Genomic DNA, 19,179 nt, shown 5'->3' on the forward strand with positions numbered 1-19,179 from the left:
GATGAAAGAATGTTATGATAAAAGGATCTCCCTTTGATTTCCATTTGAATTGCCTCAATCTCAGCCTCGGTTCTCCTCACCTCTCCTTTCTCTCGTCTGGCTGCAGTCGCTCCCTTCCTGCGTCCATTAGCTTCTCAGTCAACTCTCTTTTGTTCTCTTTCTTGTCGTCTTCGTTTGTTATCATGTATTGTTCTGTCGCTCACACTTCCCCTTGGTGATTGATCGTATCTTTACTTACATATTTCCATTGTATGCTACATTGGACCTTTGTTTCCTTCCATAACACGGTGACATCACCAGGAGAGGACTCTTTAAAGTAGAGACACTACATACTGATATACACCTGAACATCAGCAGGAGAGAACTCTTTAAAGTAGAGACACTACATACTGATATACACCTGAGCATCAGCAGGAGAGGACTCTTTAAAGTAGAGACACTACATACTGATATACACCTGAGCATCAGCAGGAGAGGACTCTTTAAAGTAGAGACACTACATACTGATATACACCTGGACATCAGCAGGAGAGGACTCTTTAAAGTAGAGACACTACATACTGATATGCACCTGAGCATCAGCAGGAGAGGACTATTTAAAGTAGAGACACTGCACACTGATATACACCTGAACATCAGCAGGAGAGGACTCTTTAAAGTAGAGACACTACATACTGATATACACCTGAACATCAGCAGGAGAGGACTCTTTAAAGTAGAGACACTACATACTGATATACACCTGAGCATCAGCAGGAGAGGACTCTTTAAAGTAGAGACACTACATACTGATATACACCTGGACATCAGCAGGAGAGGACTCTTTAAAGTAGAGACACTACATACTGATATACACCTGAGCATCAGCAGGAGAGGACTCTTTAAAGTAGAGACACTGCACACTGATATACACCTGAACATCAGCAGGAGAGGACTCTTTAAAGTAGAGACACTACATACTGATATACACCTGAACATCAGCAGGAGAGGACTCTTTAAAGTAGAGACACTACATACTGATATACACCTGAACATCAGCAGGAGAGGACTCTTTAAAGTAGAGACACTACATACTGATATACACCTGAACATCAGCAGGAGAGGACTCTTTAAAGTAGAGACACTACATACTGATATACACCTGAACATCAGCAGGAGAGGACTCTTTAAAGTAGAGACACTACATACTGATATACACCTGAACATCAGCAGGAGAGGACTCTTTAAAGTAGAGACACTACATACTGATATACACCTGCACATCAGCAGGAGAGGACTCTTTAAAGTAGAGACACTACATACTGATATACTCCTGAACATCAGCAGGAGAGGACTCTTTAAAGTAGAGACACTACATACTGATATACACCTGAACATCAGCAGGAGAGGACTCTTTAAAGTAGAGACACTACATACTGATATACACCTGAACATCAGCAGGAGAGGACTCTTTAAAGTAGAGACACTACATACTGATATACACCTGAACATCAGCAGGAGAGGACTCTTTAAAGTAGAGACACTACATACTGATATACACCTGAACATCAGCAGGAGAGGACTCTTTAAAGTAGAGACACTACACACTGATATACACCTGAACATCAGCAGGAGAGGACTCTTTAAAGTAGAGACACTACACACTGATATACACCTGAACATCAGCAGGAGAGGACTCTTTAAAGTAGAGACACTACACACTGATATACACCTGAACATCAGCAGGAGAGGACTCTTTAAAGTAGAGACACTACACACTGATATACACCTGAACATCAGCAGGAGAGGACTCTTTAAAGTAGAGACACTACATACTGATAGACACCTGAACATCAGCAGGAGAGGACTCCTTAAAGTAGAGACACTACATACTGATATACACCTGAACATCAGCAGGAGAGGACTCTTTAAAGTAGAGACACTACATACTGATATACACCTGAACATCAGCAGGAGAGGACTCTTTAAAGTAGAGACACTACATACTGATATACACCTGAACATCAGCAGGAGAGGACTCTTTAAAGTAGAGACACTACATACTGAAATGAAGCTGGAAATGAGCAAAGTAGGACCCAATTAAAGAGCCAGTGTGACAAAAATAAAGTTGACATGATTTGTTCGTATGGTCTGTTTGATAGTGTACGAGAAAAGTTTAACGTTAAAGCTCATCAGAGATATTTTGATTTGACGAAGGAATCACGTTTTTAATCAAAGCTATATGTCAATGTCTCTGTATTTAGTTAGTACTAGTTGAGGAATTAAAAACACGATGGAAGGAAATTTCCCCTTCGACATCTGGCCTCCATCTGCATACGAGCGACATTTTCAGCATGACAAAACGACAGCTTTCAGGCAGGGAGACAGAAATATGTTATACTTAATTCAAGGTTTTTGTTGCCCTCTTAATATTGACAAAGACCAGGCTATGAATGGAAACACCCACGGCCTTTTCTGATGCATTCAGGGTTTCATTCAATGCCTGTTTTTCTACTTTTACTCCCACCTTGTTCCCTTCTTTCTGTCTGCTACAAGGTTTGTCTTTAATGTGGCTTTAACGCAGTCGAGTAACAGCATGCAAGCAAGCAAAAATAATAAGATTTGGATGAAGTAATAATAAAACATCCATCCATCTTCTCCCGCTTATCCGTGGTCGGGTCGCGGGGCTAGCAGTTCCAGCCCCAAACGTTCCTTTTCCCACATCAACCAGCTCTGACTGGGGGGTCCCAAGGCGCTCCCAGGCCAGCGAAGAGATATAGTCCCTCCACCTGGTCCTAGGTCTACCCCTTGGTCTCCTCCCAGCTGGACGTGCCTGGAACACCTCCCTAGGGAGGCCGCCCAGATGGCATCCTTACTAGGTGCCCGAACCACCGCAACTGGCTCCTTTCGATGCGAAGGAATAATAAAACAATAATGCATCAAATGTATTCTCTGGAATCCGTTCATAAAAATCACATCAAACCATAATAGTAAAGATTAAAGGTTGGATATAAATTGTTGTGGTAAATCTTGTTATGATCCTTGCGGCAGCTGCCAAATATGACTTACTTACAAACAGATGGGTGAAAGCATCTGGCAAGAGGGCATAAAAATTGCAATGTAAAGTTATTGTACGATAGCAACAGAATTTTGATGAGATAATTATTTTAGTGTTCTCATGAGGGTCGTGAAAATCCTCCAGCTGCAGCGTGGCAAATCAATATTTGACACTTCACGGCTTTGACTCTGTCGAGAGAAAAAGTGTGAAAGAGAGTAGAGAGAATAAAAACAGCCTTTGGTAGACAAACGAGTAAACATGTAGGAGGAATAAAGAGCCGTTATATGTTCTCCTACTTCTATGTTTTACTTTTACACCAGTAATGGTTTCAGGTATATAAATCAAGCTGCCATGAATCAAACTTTTCGATCTATATTCTCTCACATAGCTTCATAGTTCACTTCCTTCGTTCTTTCTCAACACACAGGGGAACACACACTGTCTTCAAGCTCTCAGACTTCATCTTACATCACTGACACTGAGCTGCTGTTGAGACAAATGTTATTTAATCCTAGACATATTCTTAAAGTGATAGTAATGTGAAATTCAGGTCGGAGTCAATATCTTATTCACCACTCCTTAGGTCCAAAAAAGATTACCTCAGTTTTTATCTTTGTTTAACCCTCCTATTGCCTTTGTTCCCCCCCCCCCCCCCCTCACTTTGGTGTTCGAGGTCAAATGTGACCGGTCCTGTTTTAACTGCTTACATTAACACAAAAACCATTAATCATCACCAAATGTCATTTAACACCCTTTCAAACTGTACATATTGTATCAGACTACTGGTATACATGAGGAACTGCAGTAAATATACAAAGAATAGACACTGAACATGTATTGCATGTGCCAGGTGTGATTCATGTGGGGGGATGGGCACATACGAGCGGGAAATGTGTCAAATTGTTCTGTGTGTGTGCCAGGTGTGATTCACGTGGGGGGATTGGTCACATAAGGGGGGGACATCTAGAGTTTGTGTGTGTGTGTGTGTGTGTGTGTGTGTGTGTGTGTGTGTTTTATCTGATCCCGATGGTTACTAAATCCTTTTCTTTATGGCGGTCAACGGGAACACCATACAAAGTTGACTAAATCATTGAAAATTCAACGAAAGTGGTGATCAGCCATTGTATATGTTCAAATGTCTACTTTGAAGGATATCATGAAGCCTGAATGCAATCGAATCTAAAACAAGAAAGTTATGATTGATGAAAGTAGTAAATCGGTCAGATTTGACCCGAAGACAACAGGAGGGTTAATTAAATAAAGTTATGACACATCCAATCATTCATTTGTTACTCAATGAGCAGTTGGAGAAGTGCTTATGTAAATTCATCATCTGCATAGCTATGGTAATTTATTTTGTTGTTTTCCATTATCTGAGCAAGTGGAAGCATGTAGATGTTAAAGAGAAGAGGCCCCAGGATGGAGCCTTGAGGAACTCCGCATGAGTTTGTCAACTTTGACATGATGCTACCTTTCCTATGTTTTTCTTGTCCTAAAAGTAGGATTCAAACTAATTAAGAACTGTGCCAAATGGAGCCCTTTTTAAAGCGGATTTTTGAGTTGATTTGCACATTAAGATGACAAACCAATTTGTCGATTGACAGAATAATAAGGACTCACTGTTTTGATAACGGATTATTCGTAAAGTGATTTCTCATGAAGAAATAGTGAATATTTGTAGGTGCTTGACAAACAAGACATTTAAGGACATTGCCTTGGACTTGGACCAACTGTAGAGTGATCAATTATATAATTATTGTTTGCAGAAAAGGAACAATTACAACAAAAAATGCCTTTCTTCACAAGCAAAGCTGCTCTAACGGCCCGTCCACACAGTGGCGTGTGCGTTGAAGCTTTCCGGCGGGTGTGTCTGAAACTCGACCAACAACCAATCACATGAATATCCCGCCCCTGACACACAAGCAGCGGTTTGATTGGCTAGAGCTTGTACTGGCATATGACTCGATTGGCTGACGCTTCTGCCGAGGCTTCAAAAGTTGAACATTGCTCAACTTTTGTAGCGAGTCACGCCAGCAAAGCTCCGCGTCGCTTCCCACAATGCAGTTCGGCTAAAAGTGACGTCACCCCATTTAAAGTGAATGGTGAAGCGTCAACGCACGCCGCTGTGTGGACGGGCCGTAAAGGCAGGTCAAGTTAAATCTCAGGTGGATGCAGACAACATACGGAAGAAAAAATTATTGTTTCTTGCCAATACATTTTCTCATGTAGACTTTTTATAGTCCTTAAATTAATGTATCCTCACACCAACCCCTCTGTTTCAGATTACCGGGCCCCTCCAGAGTTCCTGCTGCAGGCAGCGGGGCCTCCAGGAGTTCGGGGTCCTCCAACCTCAACCGTCGCAGCCAGAGCTTCAACAGCATCGACAAGAGCAAACCTCTGCAGTATGCCAGCGGAAACGACAGAGGTGAGGACGCCATATCTGTGATCTCTGTACCATGATGTGAAAGATAGATGGATAGATTCGTTTATTGTCACTACACAGAGTACGGCGAAATTCCAAGCACTCCCGATGGTGCAATCACACATAACAGACAGTATAAGCATCATTTTGACAATACAAGCTAAAAACGTTTAATATATAATATAGAAAGCGACTATAAATTAGACCTATGATACATTGAACAGTATGCTTACAAAACATTACCATACAAATACAAGAACAACACGGTCAAGGCAGTTAAAGTAAGTTATTGCACATGTATTTATCAGTGCAATTGATAATTACAAAACTACAAAGGTCATTCAAGAGGCTATATTGTCATGTGCATAGTAGCTACAGTGTAGATATGGCAATGAAAAACATAACCTGAATATATATACCAATAAAATAGTGCAAGAGAATGTTTTTGCAAGTAAATACAAAAAAAGGTGGAAGAAGTATGCAGATCCTTCATTAAAGTAAAAAACCAGTTAAAGCAAAAGTCCTGCTTTAAAATGTTACTTCAGTAAAGTATAAACTGTTGGCTGGTTTAATTTGTAAAAAAACATCGAATTTTTTATGTTAACATCTTCATTTTTTAGATGAATGTAGTGGAGTAATAAGTGTAATATTTCCCTTTGTAGTGGAGAAGTGCACACTTTTTAATATCATATTTATATTTTATTTAAAGCTCTTTTTAATAATAATAATAATAGATTTATTTTGTTAGCGCTTTTACAGGTGCTCAAAGACGCTTTACAGATATAGTGAAAAGAAAAGAAAGGAACAACAAATAAATATATAGTTAAAGTCAAATAATACAAAAACAATTAAAACACATTAAAAGCCAGATTGAAGAGGTGAGTTTTCGGAGTAGATTATTCTCTTATAGTGTTTTCTAAATCATGCACACACTATGTTCATTTTTGTTTATTCTTATTCATGTTATCCATTTCTTTATTTACATTCTGCTTTCGCACATTTTTTTGCGCAATTTGTGATCTTATCAAATCTAATCTAAAAGTATACACAAACAGTAGAGAAAAATCCCAAGTACCGGTGGGTGCCTCAAATATTCAATTAAGTACAATTCCTGAGTAAATGCACTTTATTGCATTCTTCCTCTGCATGATACAACACACACTTTAACATTCCCTGAAGCTCGGGTGGTGTGTAGGTGTTGATGGTGACCACTTGGTGGCAGCGCTGACTCAGACAGACTCTCTCTCTCCACTCTGCTGAATCATCCCCAGATCGTTCCTCTGACAGAGATATAACGGATTCTATTGAAACACTAGAAATGACCGGAGGGGAAAATCCATGCACTGCTGTGTCTGGCATGATGCAGCTAATCAGAGTCATTACGCTTTGTGAGAGGAGTTAGGGCGTAAGGCTGTTTATTTAACACCTAATCGACTATTCACAACAAATAGTTAATCAACAGCCTTTTGCTATCGGCTCACATAGCATTAATCACAGGCGTCAGGTACGAGAATGGCCAATTTCGTCCCTACTCATTTTTCAAAGTACAAGAGAACATCTCCAAAATGGCTGCTATTTAGAATATGTGACACATTTAATAATAAGATGTACTTTATTAATCCCAATTTTGACATTTGTTTTGTTGCAGTAGCATAAAACAAAACAAGGCATTGCACATAACCACAAATTAAAAGAGTAGAAATAAACAATTCTAAAATAGAAACATCTCAAAATAGACATAGAAATATATAATGCACTTTTCTTTTAAAGTGTGTAGCTAGATCAGGGGTGTCAAACTCAATTTCATTACGGGCCACATCAGCATTATGGCCGGTTGTAACTTTAAGACTATATAAAAATAAATATATCATATATCTAAAATAATTTAGTATATTACATAATTAACTACGTCTGAAAGCAGAAGTCTAGGGCAAATAATTGCAAGTCTCTTCAGTGAGAATGTCACAAAATGATTTAAAAAGAAAAGCCAAATTCTGGAAAAAAAGTCAAAATAAAAAAAGATAAGTGATTTTTTTTTTTTAAATGAAGTAACATTTCAAAAAGTCAAATTCTGAGAAAAAAGTCAAATCTGAGATGCATTGTGGGATATGTAGTGTATGTATTATTCTTTGCAAGCTCTTGTGGGGCCACATCAAATGAAGTCACGGGCCGGATTTGGCCCCCGGGCCTTGAGTTTGACACCCCTGAGCTAGATACTCATATACACATATATACTACTGGCAAAAAGCATAAAAGTGCCCCTTTCAAAGCATTTTTCCAGCCCGTGGAGCTGAGGCAGGATCAGTAGGACGTGATGGGGGTGAAGAAGAGATGCATTTAGACGTTGGAGTAAAAACCAAATCAACAATTGTATTCAAGACGTCCACTTGCTTTTCAATTTCTGTCTGAATTGTCGTACTTTTAACCGACAGAAAAAGGGACAAAACAACGACCAAATAAATCGTCAGGCAGCTTTTCCTTTTCCCTCGCTTTAAATCCTACAATTTGACTCACTTACGTTTTGATTGAGACAGAAATGGCAGTCCAAGAATTGTGATAAATGCTATGGAGAAACCGAATGTAATAGTCCTCAAGTGTTAAAATGTGTTTATTGTTCAGTAAACCGCATCATAAATGTTTCAGTCGATCAGTTTCCTTTCAAGGTTTTTTTCGGGTGTATTCGTCCTCCTCACACTGCAGCAGACGAGCTTCACTTGGCAGAGATAAGACTCGCTGCAGGGGAGATGAAACTGCGTTTTGGTCCACAGTAAAGGAAAATAAAAATCAATTGTGGGTAAATGTCAGCAATGCAGACAAACCCTTGTGGGCAGAAACAGAAACCGAGAGCAGGTGAGAGTGAAACAGAGACACAGGATGCCCCCCCATCTTCTTTATTTATCTTTCTCGTGTTTTTAATCTTAAACAAAGTCAATGTTGTGCTTTGAAGAGGATAAAAGGAAGTGGCTTGACAGAAGAACGTCTCATGTATTTGTTATATGTTTCTGGTGCTTCTGTCTTGATTAATAACCTCACAAAAAAAGTCATTTAAATGTACGGTACCGTAAAACAACGCTTAAGCAGCATATGGATTAGGGCGGGGCTAGTTTATGATTAACAGGTGGCTATCACAGTGAGAATTAATGCTGTGTTTCAATTATGGCTGAAGGATTAATTCAATTTTATTTTTTTACAATTTTTTTTTTACATTTTTTTTTTTCCTTGTGTGTCAGTCCTCCACACCAATCAGACGTGCTGTGCTCCACACGTACCAGCCATTGTTAATCAATCAGAAGTAGGCGTAGCCCATGATAGAAGGTGATAGACAGATTGATCCAATCACCTGCCAAGTATTTTTGAAATACTTTTCCAAATGGCTTCCAATGGAGCTTCAGATGCTTTCTTAGTCAGGTTAGTAATGCTCCATCACATGTTTCTAATGTTTCTATGACAGGGTGACTCTTAAACTGAAGCTCGACTTTAAAGCAACCCAACGGAAGCTTCATGTAAGTTTAGTTCTTTCACTCGTAGCTCGGGCTGCGGGGCGCTAGAGACGGGAGCATGTTGATGCGACCTTCCTAGCCGGAGTTATGGCCGCATGTTACAATAAACTTCCGTTTGGTCGCTTAAAAACAAATATCGCAAATCGCAATATTTGTCAGAAAAATCGCAATTAGATTTTTCCCCAAAATCGTGCAGCCTAGTTTCAAAGCAGATGTTATGAACTAAACAGGAACAGATGTAGTTGTGTTACACTCAGCAAAGAGGTCTTTATTTGTGAAGTAAACACATTAGAGTTACTTTGTCTCAGGATTAAAGCTCTCACCAAGTACATAAGCTGTCTTGTTGCCATGCCTACGATTATCAGATATTAATTGAAGCACCAAAAAGGGCACGTTTGTTAAATTGGACCAAAGGTCGTTGGTGATAGCTCTCCTCGTTGAAAGGAACGAGGATGAGGAGGCGAACTCGGTGAAAGCTGAACGAAAATGTGCCATATTAATATTAATGTTCTATAATCACGTGTAGTCAGGTATCTGCCACTACGTTTCTTGGCTAATCAATCATTCTGTACAGTTTTTATATTAATTCTTTGACCGTCTATGTTTTTTGTAGTTATTTAATTAGCTCTTTTTACTGCACTGTTACTGTACACTTTTATTATTATGCTGCTGTGTTTATTGTATCGTTGTAACTAGAGATGTCCCGATCCGATCACGTGATCGGGGATCGGAGCCGATCACGTGATTTTCAAAAAATCGGGGATCGGGATTTTTTTATTTTTTTTTATAATTTTTTTTTTAATTTAATGTTACAAAACAAAAATCACCATGTTCACGTCTTAAAGTCATCCTGAGGACTTAGTTTTGGTTTAAAATTACACAACATCATGTATGTGTTGCTTTCTTTGGGCTTGTTTCAGACCTGGTTATTCCTCTCAAAGCAACAGAGTGGGCGCAGTGACTAATAGCAGCAGTAAGCTAACGAGAGGCTACGTTCAGCTGGTGACTCGGGAGTCGGGACAGAGAAAATGTCAGGAGTTTGGAAGTATTATAAAATTGAAAGCGAAGGCAGTGCAACAGCCAGATGCAATGTTTGCAAGGCGGAGGTTCCGCGTGGTGGAAAGAACAGAGCTACGTTCAACACGACCAATCTAATACGCCACCTGAGAAACAAACACCAACAACAACACGACGAGTACACAGCGGCCACTCGGGTAACGGCACGGAAACAACCGACACTTTCAGAGGCTTTCAAGAGGAAAGAGAAACTGCCCCAGAACAGTGAAAAGGCCAAACAATAACAGCCAGATAGCTGAACTCATCGCGTTGGATGACCAGCCGTTATCCGTTCTCTCTTAATGCATTGCATAAAGATCGGATCGGGAAAAATCGGTATCGGCAGATTGTCAAAATCAAATGATCGGAATCGGATCGGGAGCAAAAAAAGGTGATCGGGACATCCCTATTTGTAACGTTGGCAAAAACATTTCCTTTGGGATAAATAAAGTCCTATCTTATCTTATCGTCAATATACACACACACACACACACACACACACACACACACACACACACACACACACACACACACACACACTGTTTATGTGGCGGCTTAATACAGATAAGGTTAAATAAGAAGGGTCTTTGTGATAATGTTCACTGTGTACAGGAAGTGGCCCAACAACCCATTTTTTTTTTTAAATGTGAGTGTTAATAACTAACTATGTATATCATTAACTAATTATCAAAGCACATGGACATATAGTCCTACTATCTGTAGTTGCACACAGCGAGTGTCACAAAGGGTCCACCAACGCCCAGGAGAAACTGCATGTCATCCTTGGCTGTTGAGGCGAAAAAAGAAAAAAAAAGAGAAGAAGAAGAGGAGTCTGTTACCATGGCAACAGCATGTGGTGAAAAGTGTGTTCGGCACTGCAAGGGGCTGGGCAAGGAGGAGCAGACAGGATCTCTAAAGATGGGGTTAATTGAGTGGACACACACAGACACACAGACACACACACACACACACACACACACACACACACACACACACACAGAAACACACACATGTTTTGAAACGTCTTTGATTCACATTGACCTGCCCTGAGGGTCAAACACATGAACTCACAGGAAAAGATGCTCCCCATGTCTTAATCACTTTCAGATGGCCACACACACACACACACACACACACACACACACACACACACACACACACACACACACACACACACACACACACACACACAAAACCTAATCCTAAACCTAACCAAGTCTTCACCCTAAAATTAATGATCCCTTATGGGGACCTCCAATTTGTCCCCATAAGGTAGGCGAGTCCCCACACATGACTATGTAAACAGATGTAGGTCCCCACAAGTATAGTAATGCTAGTACACACACACACACACACGACTGATTGGTGACTTGCAGTATTCATGACTCATCATGAGTTTCCCAACCTGTGAACTCCTTCCAGTAAATCAGTGTCGGTTCATTTGAATCTGCAGACACAGATCTTCCTCATCCAGGCCGGAGGAGATGATACCATTCAGCTGATGGATACACTTCTCACATGCACTCTTACTCTTTTTGGAATGCTTGAATATATCAAATATTTGCATGCATAGACACACACACACAGACTGTAGATCTCCGCCATGGATGTCAGTGTTTGAGACGAAACGTTGGGCAGGCAACTGACGAGGTAAGGTTTGGTTTAAGCCAAGCCAGAAATGAGAATACTGTCATAAGTAGGCGAAAGTAGAAGGCGTATTACAGATGTTGTGTGGACAGAACAAACAGTACCTTTCAGTCAGTCAGTGTTGAGGCTTTTGTCTGTTTCTCCATCCAGCTGGTTTTGTTGGATTGTGTCCTGAAATCGTCAGCATATGTTCATTAATGCCCAAAAGCTCCAGGTACCAGTGGTGTAAAGAAATGGTCGTGAATAGTCCTCCATAAGAGTTGCCCACAGATACCCTCTTCCTAATAACCATGGAAACGTAGTTGTGAATCACCTGTTCCTCTCTTCTCTCCTGCTCCAGAGGCGCTGAGGGGGATCCCGTTGCCGGGCGGGATGAACGGGAGCTGTTCTGGCGGCGGCTCGGTTCCCAGTAGCCTCAGCGGCCAGCAGCTGATCTCCTCCTCCATCCCCTCGCCAACCAAATCGTGGAGAAGCAAATCCATGAATCTGAAGCACAGCGCCACCTCCTCCATGCTCTCCAGCCCCGCGCTCTCCCCCTCTGAGGCCCCTGAAGCCCTCCACGATGGGTCAAAGGCAGGCGGCGGTGGTGGTGGGCATCATCAGAGGTCAATGTTGGAGAAGTTTCGCTTGATTAACCCCAGATCAGCGTCTCGAGCGTCTCCATCTGTGGCGGAAATGTCTCTTGAGGAGGAGGACGATTTGTCGGAGTACGGTGAGGACGGGTTTACGAATTTGGCGTGCAGCAGTGGAAGTAGTTCGACAGCAAATCAGATATCGACAAAAACCCCATCTCCGTCCATCACGGCACCAAGCAGAACGTCCCCTTCGTCTTCCTCCTCCTCCTCGAAAGCCAATAATAGCGGCAGGACAGGAGCATCGTCCAAAGACAGGGAGGACAAAAGCAGCAGCAGATCTGGACAGAAATCTTCTAAGGACAGTTCTTCGCCCAAAGAAGAGTCGTCGCCCGCTGACGGCAACAAGAAGAACTCCAAAATCGCCAGTCTCATCCCCAAGGGAGGGAAGCCGTCAAAGAAAGATGGCGGCAACTCTTCAAGCGGCATCCCCAAGTCAGGACTTAAAGCTCCTTCCTCCTCTTCCTCGTCCTCTTCCTCCACCTCGACGACGGCCAAGCCTCAGAGTCAGATGCAGAGTCAGAGTCCGGCGTTGAACAGCAGCGGGAACCTGAGAGGAGGAGAGGCCGACAGAGGGAAGATGACGAAAGGAGGGCAGGGCGGGAGTTTCTATATCCAGCGATCCAGCGGGGGCTCAGAGACAAAAAGAACCAGTTTGACCTCCTCCACCAGTACCTCTGCACTTTCTGGTTCCACTGGGATGCTGGGAGGAGGAGGGGGAGTTGGAGGGGGAGGAGCGCTCGGAGGGAACGGAGTAGTTCAACTTCCTCAACAACAGCAGCACAACCATCCAAACACTGCCACTGTGGCCCCCTTCATGTACAGGTGAGTGTGTGTGTGTGTGTGTGTGTGTGTGTGTGTGTGTGTGTGTGTGTGTGTGTGTGTGTGTGTGTGTGTGTGTGTGTGTGTGTGTGTGTGTGTGTGTGTGTGTGTGTGTGTGTGTGTGTGTGTGTGTGTGTGTGTGTGTGTGTGTGTGTGTGTGTGTGTGTGTGTGTGTGTGTGTGTGTGTGTGTGTGTGTGTGTGGAACAGATACTTAAAGAGTCCTCTCCTGCTGATGTTCAGGTGTATATCAGTACGTAGTGTCTCTACTTTAAAGAGTCCTCTCCTGCTGATGTTCAGGTGTATATCAGTATGTAGTGTCTCTACTTTAAAGAGTCCTCTCCTGCTGATGTTCAGGTGTATATCAGTATGTGGTGTCTCTACTTTAAAGAGTCCTCTCCTGCTGATGTTCAGGTGTATATCAGTATGTGGTGTCTCTACTTTAAAGAGTCCTCTCCTGCTGATGTTCAGGTGTATATCAGTATGTAGTGTCTCTACTTTAAAGAGTCCTCTCCTGCTGATGTTCAGGTGTATATCAGTGTGTAGTGTCTCTACTTTAAAGAGTCCTCTCCTGCTGATGTTCAGGTGTCTATCAGTATGTTGTGTCTCTACTTTAAAGAGTCCTCTCCTGCTGATGTTCAGGTGTATATCAGTATGTAGTGTCTCTACTTTAAAGAGTCCTCTCCTGCTGATGTTCAGGTGTATATCAGTATGTAGTGTCTCTACTTTAAAGAGTCCTCTCCTGCTGATGTTCAGGTGTATATCAATGTGTAGTATCTCTACTTTAAAGAGTCCTCTCCTGCTGATGTTCAGGTGTATATCAGTGTGTAGTATCTCTACTTTAAAGAGTCCTCTCCTGCTGATGTTCAGGTGTATATCAGTATGTAGTCTCTCTACTTTAAAGAGTCCTCTCCTGCTGATGTTCAGGTGTATATCAGTATGTAGTGTCTCTACTTTAAAGAGTCCTCTCCTGCTGATGTTCAGGTGTATATCAGTGTGTAGTATCTCTACTTTAAAGAGTCCTCTCCTGCTGATGTTCAGGTGTATATCAGTATGTAGTGTCTCTACTTTAAAGAGTCCTCTCCTGCTGATGTGCAGGTGTATATCAGTGTGTAGTATCTCTACTTTAAAGAGTCCTCTCCTGCTGATGTTCAGGTGTATATCAGTGTGTAGTATCTCTACTTTAAAGAGTCCTCTCCTGCTGATGTTCAGGTGTATATCAGTATGTAGTGTCTCTACTTTAAAGAGTCCTCTCCTGCTGATGTTCAGGTGTATATCAGTATGTAGTGTCTCTACTTTAAAGAGTCCTCTCCTGCTGATGCTCAGGTGTATATCAGCATGTAGTGTCTCTACTTTAAAGAGTCCTCTCCTGCTGATGTTCAGGTGTATATCAGTATGTAGCGTCTCTACTTTAAAGAGTCCTCTCCTGCTGATGTCCAGGTGTATATCAGTATGTAGTCTCTCTACTTTAAAGAGTCCTCTCCTGCTGTTGTTCAGGTGTATATCAGTATGTAGTGTCTCTACTTTAAAGAGTCCTCTCCTGCCTGCACATCAACACATGAGGAATATCCCTGGCTCTCTCTCTCTGATCAGCTGCTGCTTTGTGTTCACGTTGCTCTCGCCTCCGCATCTCCTTCACAGTCATTACAGAACAAACACTCGCTGCCTGACAAGTGCCACGGCCTATTATTCAACTGTCTGGGTTTCATCTTTCAAGTCAGACTTTGGCACCAACCCTTCTCTATGCGACTCGCTGGTGTCACAGCCGTCAGGAAGTGAGGGGAACCTGCCCAAAAGGGACGATGTTCTGTTAAAACATTAGAGGTAATCCGGAGAAGAGAAGCCGCCAAAGTCTCTGCGTTCGAGAGAAAGAGATTTAAAAATCCTATTACTTTTTAAAAGACTTAATCCTTCACCCCGCTGCTCCTCTCCGTCTCTGTTGTGCACCGTCAGCTGCGCCACACTGAGCGTTTAATCCCACACATTCAGCTAAAACTGCTGCGTCCATTAATCCAGGGTTGATAGTGACTGATAGTGGCAACCCTCAAACTGAAGGCACATGCGGCTCACACAATCACACATAACTGTTGAAGTGAAGCGATATTTACCATCATCAGCCTAATTTAGACCCTCCAGAAAGACGCGGACTAAAATCCTTAATTATGCGAACAAACATGCGGGGTGTTGTGCTTTTATGTGACTTTATGTGCTGTTATGCGGCGAAATTGCGGGAAGTTGCGAAATATGCTAAATATGCAGAACAAATAAATATACTGTCTTATTTATTTATTCTCTCTCACACACAACCTGCCACTAACGTTACACCCCTACTATTCAATTAAACACATCCAACGTTTATTTATTGTATTATCTCTCTCTCTCTCTCACACACACACACACACTTCTCCGCCTCATTCTGTTTTCATTTACGGTCGGTAAACAAGACGGATTAGATTTTTTCATCTTGGTGTTTTCTCTCTCGTGGTTACCTTGGTTACCTTCTGTGATGCGCGTGCTGATGACGTCGCGTCGTCGTCACTTCACGTCAAGACGAGTTAACTTTTTTGTTTCTCAACGTTGTGTGGAAAAATGCGGGGATTATGCGGCCTTTTAAAAATCTGCGCCATTCTGCGATGGCAGAATCGCGTTTTTCTGGAGGGTCGACTAATTAAGCTTTTCTCTCTCGTTGTATTCCCCCTGAAGTTGTGGCCTCTGCCAGGTTTACTGTGTGTTGGTTGATAGCACTGTGCTGCAGTCAGTATGGTGCTCACACACACACACACACACACACACACACACACACACACACACACACACACACACACACACACACACACACACACACACACACACACGATGTTGAAATGAGTCCTGGGAGCATGCATGCTGACTGCAGTGGGGTTTGAACCTGTAACCCTCTGATCCGAACACCAACACACTATCCCACTACGCCACACGCCTCCCATTACAAATACAAAATGTATATAGTACGGACTTTAAAAGAGGTTTTCGAAGCAGCGACATCGAGGAGAAATAGAGCTCAAACAAATAATGGACTTCAACTGAGGCCAATAATTGACAGTTAAGATAATGGAACAAACAAACGTTTTTATTTTTACACATTTTATAGTCAAATAATTTCATCAGATTCCTTCACGAGGATCATCCAAACAAACATTGTTAGACAGTATTATACATAATACATACAAATATTATAAATTATTATTTGATGTGTATTTGAACCTGCTTGGCTCCTTTGATGGGTCAATATTCCTGAACAGGTTTCTGTAGCTAAAGGACATTTCCTTGCATTGTTTTTAAAGCGAAGCGAATAGGACACGGAGCAGCTCTTCCAGGAGACACGGCTCTTTTGAAATGACTGTCGTTGGGTTTAGCAGACACCTCCGCCTGCCTCTCTAACGGCTGTGTTGTTGTATTTGTTCTCGATTCCTTGCAGGACTTTCTCAGAGAACGACTGCACGATGATGGCCCCCGCAGAGCCCTGCCTCAGCCCCACCAAGGGGGAGCTGGTCTACAGCAAGACCGCCAAACAGTGCCTGGAGGAGATCTCAGGTACAACAGCTCAACGATGCATATGATGAGTCTGTGTGGGTTATTCAGAGAGAGGGCAGAAGTACACATCCTGTACTCAAGTAGAAGTACAGATACTCGTGTTTGAAAATACTCTGGTGAAAGTAGAAGTACTGACTAAACTTCTTTACTCAAGTGAAAGTAAAGAGTTGTGTTCAACATGTGAGAAGTAGAAAGTACAGATATTTGAGTTCAACATGTAAGAAGTAGAAAGTTCAGGTATTTGAGTTCAAAGTGTAAGAAGTAGAAAGTACAGGTATTTGTGTTCAACATGGAAGAAGTCAAAGTAAAAAGCCGTCAGAAAAATAAGAAGTGGAGTAAAGTGCTGACACCAGAAACATGTACTTAAGTACAGTAACGAAGTATTTGTACTCCACTACTTCCCATCTCCGCCTCTGTCTGTTGAAATGTTGCTCGCATCGGGATCTATTCAGCTTTTTGCCGTTGCTTCTAATTGAACTATTCATATCTCACACTGCACTGTAACTTTTATGCATGTCCCCGTGTTATTCATATTTGATTATCTGCACTATTTCTTAATTCTCTTAATGTCTTTAAAGCACTGTGAATGGCCTTGTGTTGGAAGGTGCTATCCACACACAGCATGTTTAATGTGTGCTAAAAGCTGCTTTAGGGGCAAGCGGACGATACATTTACCCACTTACGAAACAAGTGGTTATATTAAGTGTTGTATAATTCATTAGCTCTACATTGTCTCTACTGCAGAGAGCAGTCTTCAGAGTGGAAGAGTGAGGAGTCGCTGCAGGATGTGTACAGGTGGTGCAGAGAACGATGCCCTGGTGTTTTGTATCCGTTATATTTCTTATTTTTAGACCACTTAGTTGTGTGCAGTGATAGTAGGGGGTGTGTGTGTGTGTGTGTGTGTGTGTGTGTGTGTGTGTGTGTGTGTGTGTGTGTGTGTGTGTGTGTGTGTGTGTGTGTGTGTGTGTGTGTGTGTGTGTGTGTGTGTGTGTGTGTGTGTGTGTGTGTGTGTGTGTGTGTGTGTGTGTGTGTGTGTGTGTGTGTGTGTGTGTGTGTGTGTGTGTGTCCTCTGAGGTGAGGGGAGCTTGCAGGAAGAGGCTTTCTGAAGTGAGGATGCTGCTGCCGGTGGAAGTCAGTTGTATCTGCAGCTCTGCAGGTGGGGGGGGTGGACCCTGGAGTCTGTGTGTTGTACAAAAGAGAACTGTAGAACAGCGTCTGATTCGTTTGTGTGACTGTGTGGTTTAAAGGTCTTGTTGCGGTGGGGGAAGCAAGCAGCACCCAAATGCAGATTACACTGATATTGCCTTTATTTCAAGGATAACATAATAACTGGGACGAAGCAGAACTCTCACCGGTGAACTCAAACAAACAAAAGACGAACCAACACTGAACACAGGACGAGACTAAATACGGGAGGGGTGATCACGAGACGAGAAGCAGCCGGGCAGGAGAAACACGAGGGCGACAGGTGAACACAATCAGACAACGAGACACCAGGGAAACTAACGACAGGGGGAACACAGAGAGAAAGACCGATAAGCAGACATTCAAAACTACAACCGTGACAGAACATGAGGATCCTGACAGGTCTCCTATCTCGCTAAATGCACTTTTTGATGTCTTTTATACATAAATATGTGTCAGGAGAATCACACAGCGTCAGGAAATAACCCCTCTCTCTTTTCCTCCGTACCCACATCTCTAACAACGGAGCTGATCCAGATTTGCGTCCGATATATGACGTAATATCTGAAATCTGGACCCACGGGCCAATCAGAAACGTTGCTATGCCGCTTTGGTCTGTGTTCACATTAGCATCGCTAGCACTCAGAGCTAACCCGTGTTCTTAATTTCCCTCACACAGTCCAATAAAACAAAGATGTTGCTCGTTTGAATATTCTGAAGTTGTGTGAGTGTGTGGCCAGAGGGCAGGACCTATACACACATTTACTACGCATTACGTTAAGAACCCAAAATCAGCGTTTCTCAAACAGGGCTGGAATAGAGGGGGATGAGGGATTTCTGAAATGCATGATATTTGGTATTTGGAGCAAAACACATCATAGACATGTTTTTTATATATGTTTTGATATATCTGAGACGCATAATATATGCCTAAAAATAGCACGATAGGAACCCTTTAAAGTGGGCTGGTTTGCATGGCTTTCATTGTGTTTCTGCGTGTGTTTATTTGTGTTCACCGGGGGGAAGCGGGGTCCCTGCTCCGCGCTGGTCTCTTGTCTGGGAGGAAAAGGTCAGCGCTGACAGCTGGACTCGGGGACGCTGCAGGCTGCCATCATGTGTTCTCATCCAGACCCAGGATCAGTTCGCTCAGCGATGGCCTTTGCAAAGTGTTACCTGACATGTAATGGGTATTTTGTATCCAAAGCTCCCAAAGTGCGACAGGTATTTCAACTGCGTAGTCAATTCACTTCACAGGAACTATACCGGAGCAGAAAACATGTGTATATCAAAGTTTTTAGCATTTAAGA

The 19,179-nt window shown here is 42.4% G+C and overlaps 1 protein-coding gene across 1 annotated transcript in view; it reads left to right on the forward strand.

The window, feature by feature from the left end:
* LOC117468422 (neuron navigator 3-like) overlaps nucleotides 1-16,841 on the forward strand; it is a 247,997-nt gene extending 231,156 nt beyond the window's left edge. The window contains exons 7-9 of the mRNA XM_034112509.2: nucleotides 5,320-5,462; nucleotides 12,003-13,119; nucleotides 16,572-16,841. Coding sequence (XP_033968400.2) covers nucleotides 5,320-5,462; nucleotides 12,003-13,119; nucleotides 16,572-16,713 — 1,402 coding nt within the window. The 3' untranslated portion in view covers nucleotides 16,714-16,841. The remainder of the gene's footprint in view (nucleotides 1-5,319; nucleotides 5,463-12,002; nucleotides 13,120-16,571) is intronic.
* Nucleotides 16,842-19,179: the final 2,338 nt, after the last annotated feature.

This window comes from Pseudochaenichthys georgianus, chromosome 23, assembly GCF_902827115.2.
Source record: "Pseudochaenichthys georgianus chromosome 23, fPseGeo1.2, whole genome shotgun sequence".
NCBI classification, from domain to species: Eukaryota; Metazoa; Chordata; class Actinopteri; order Perciformes; family Channichthyidae; genus Pseudochaenichthys; species Pseudochaenichthys georgianus.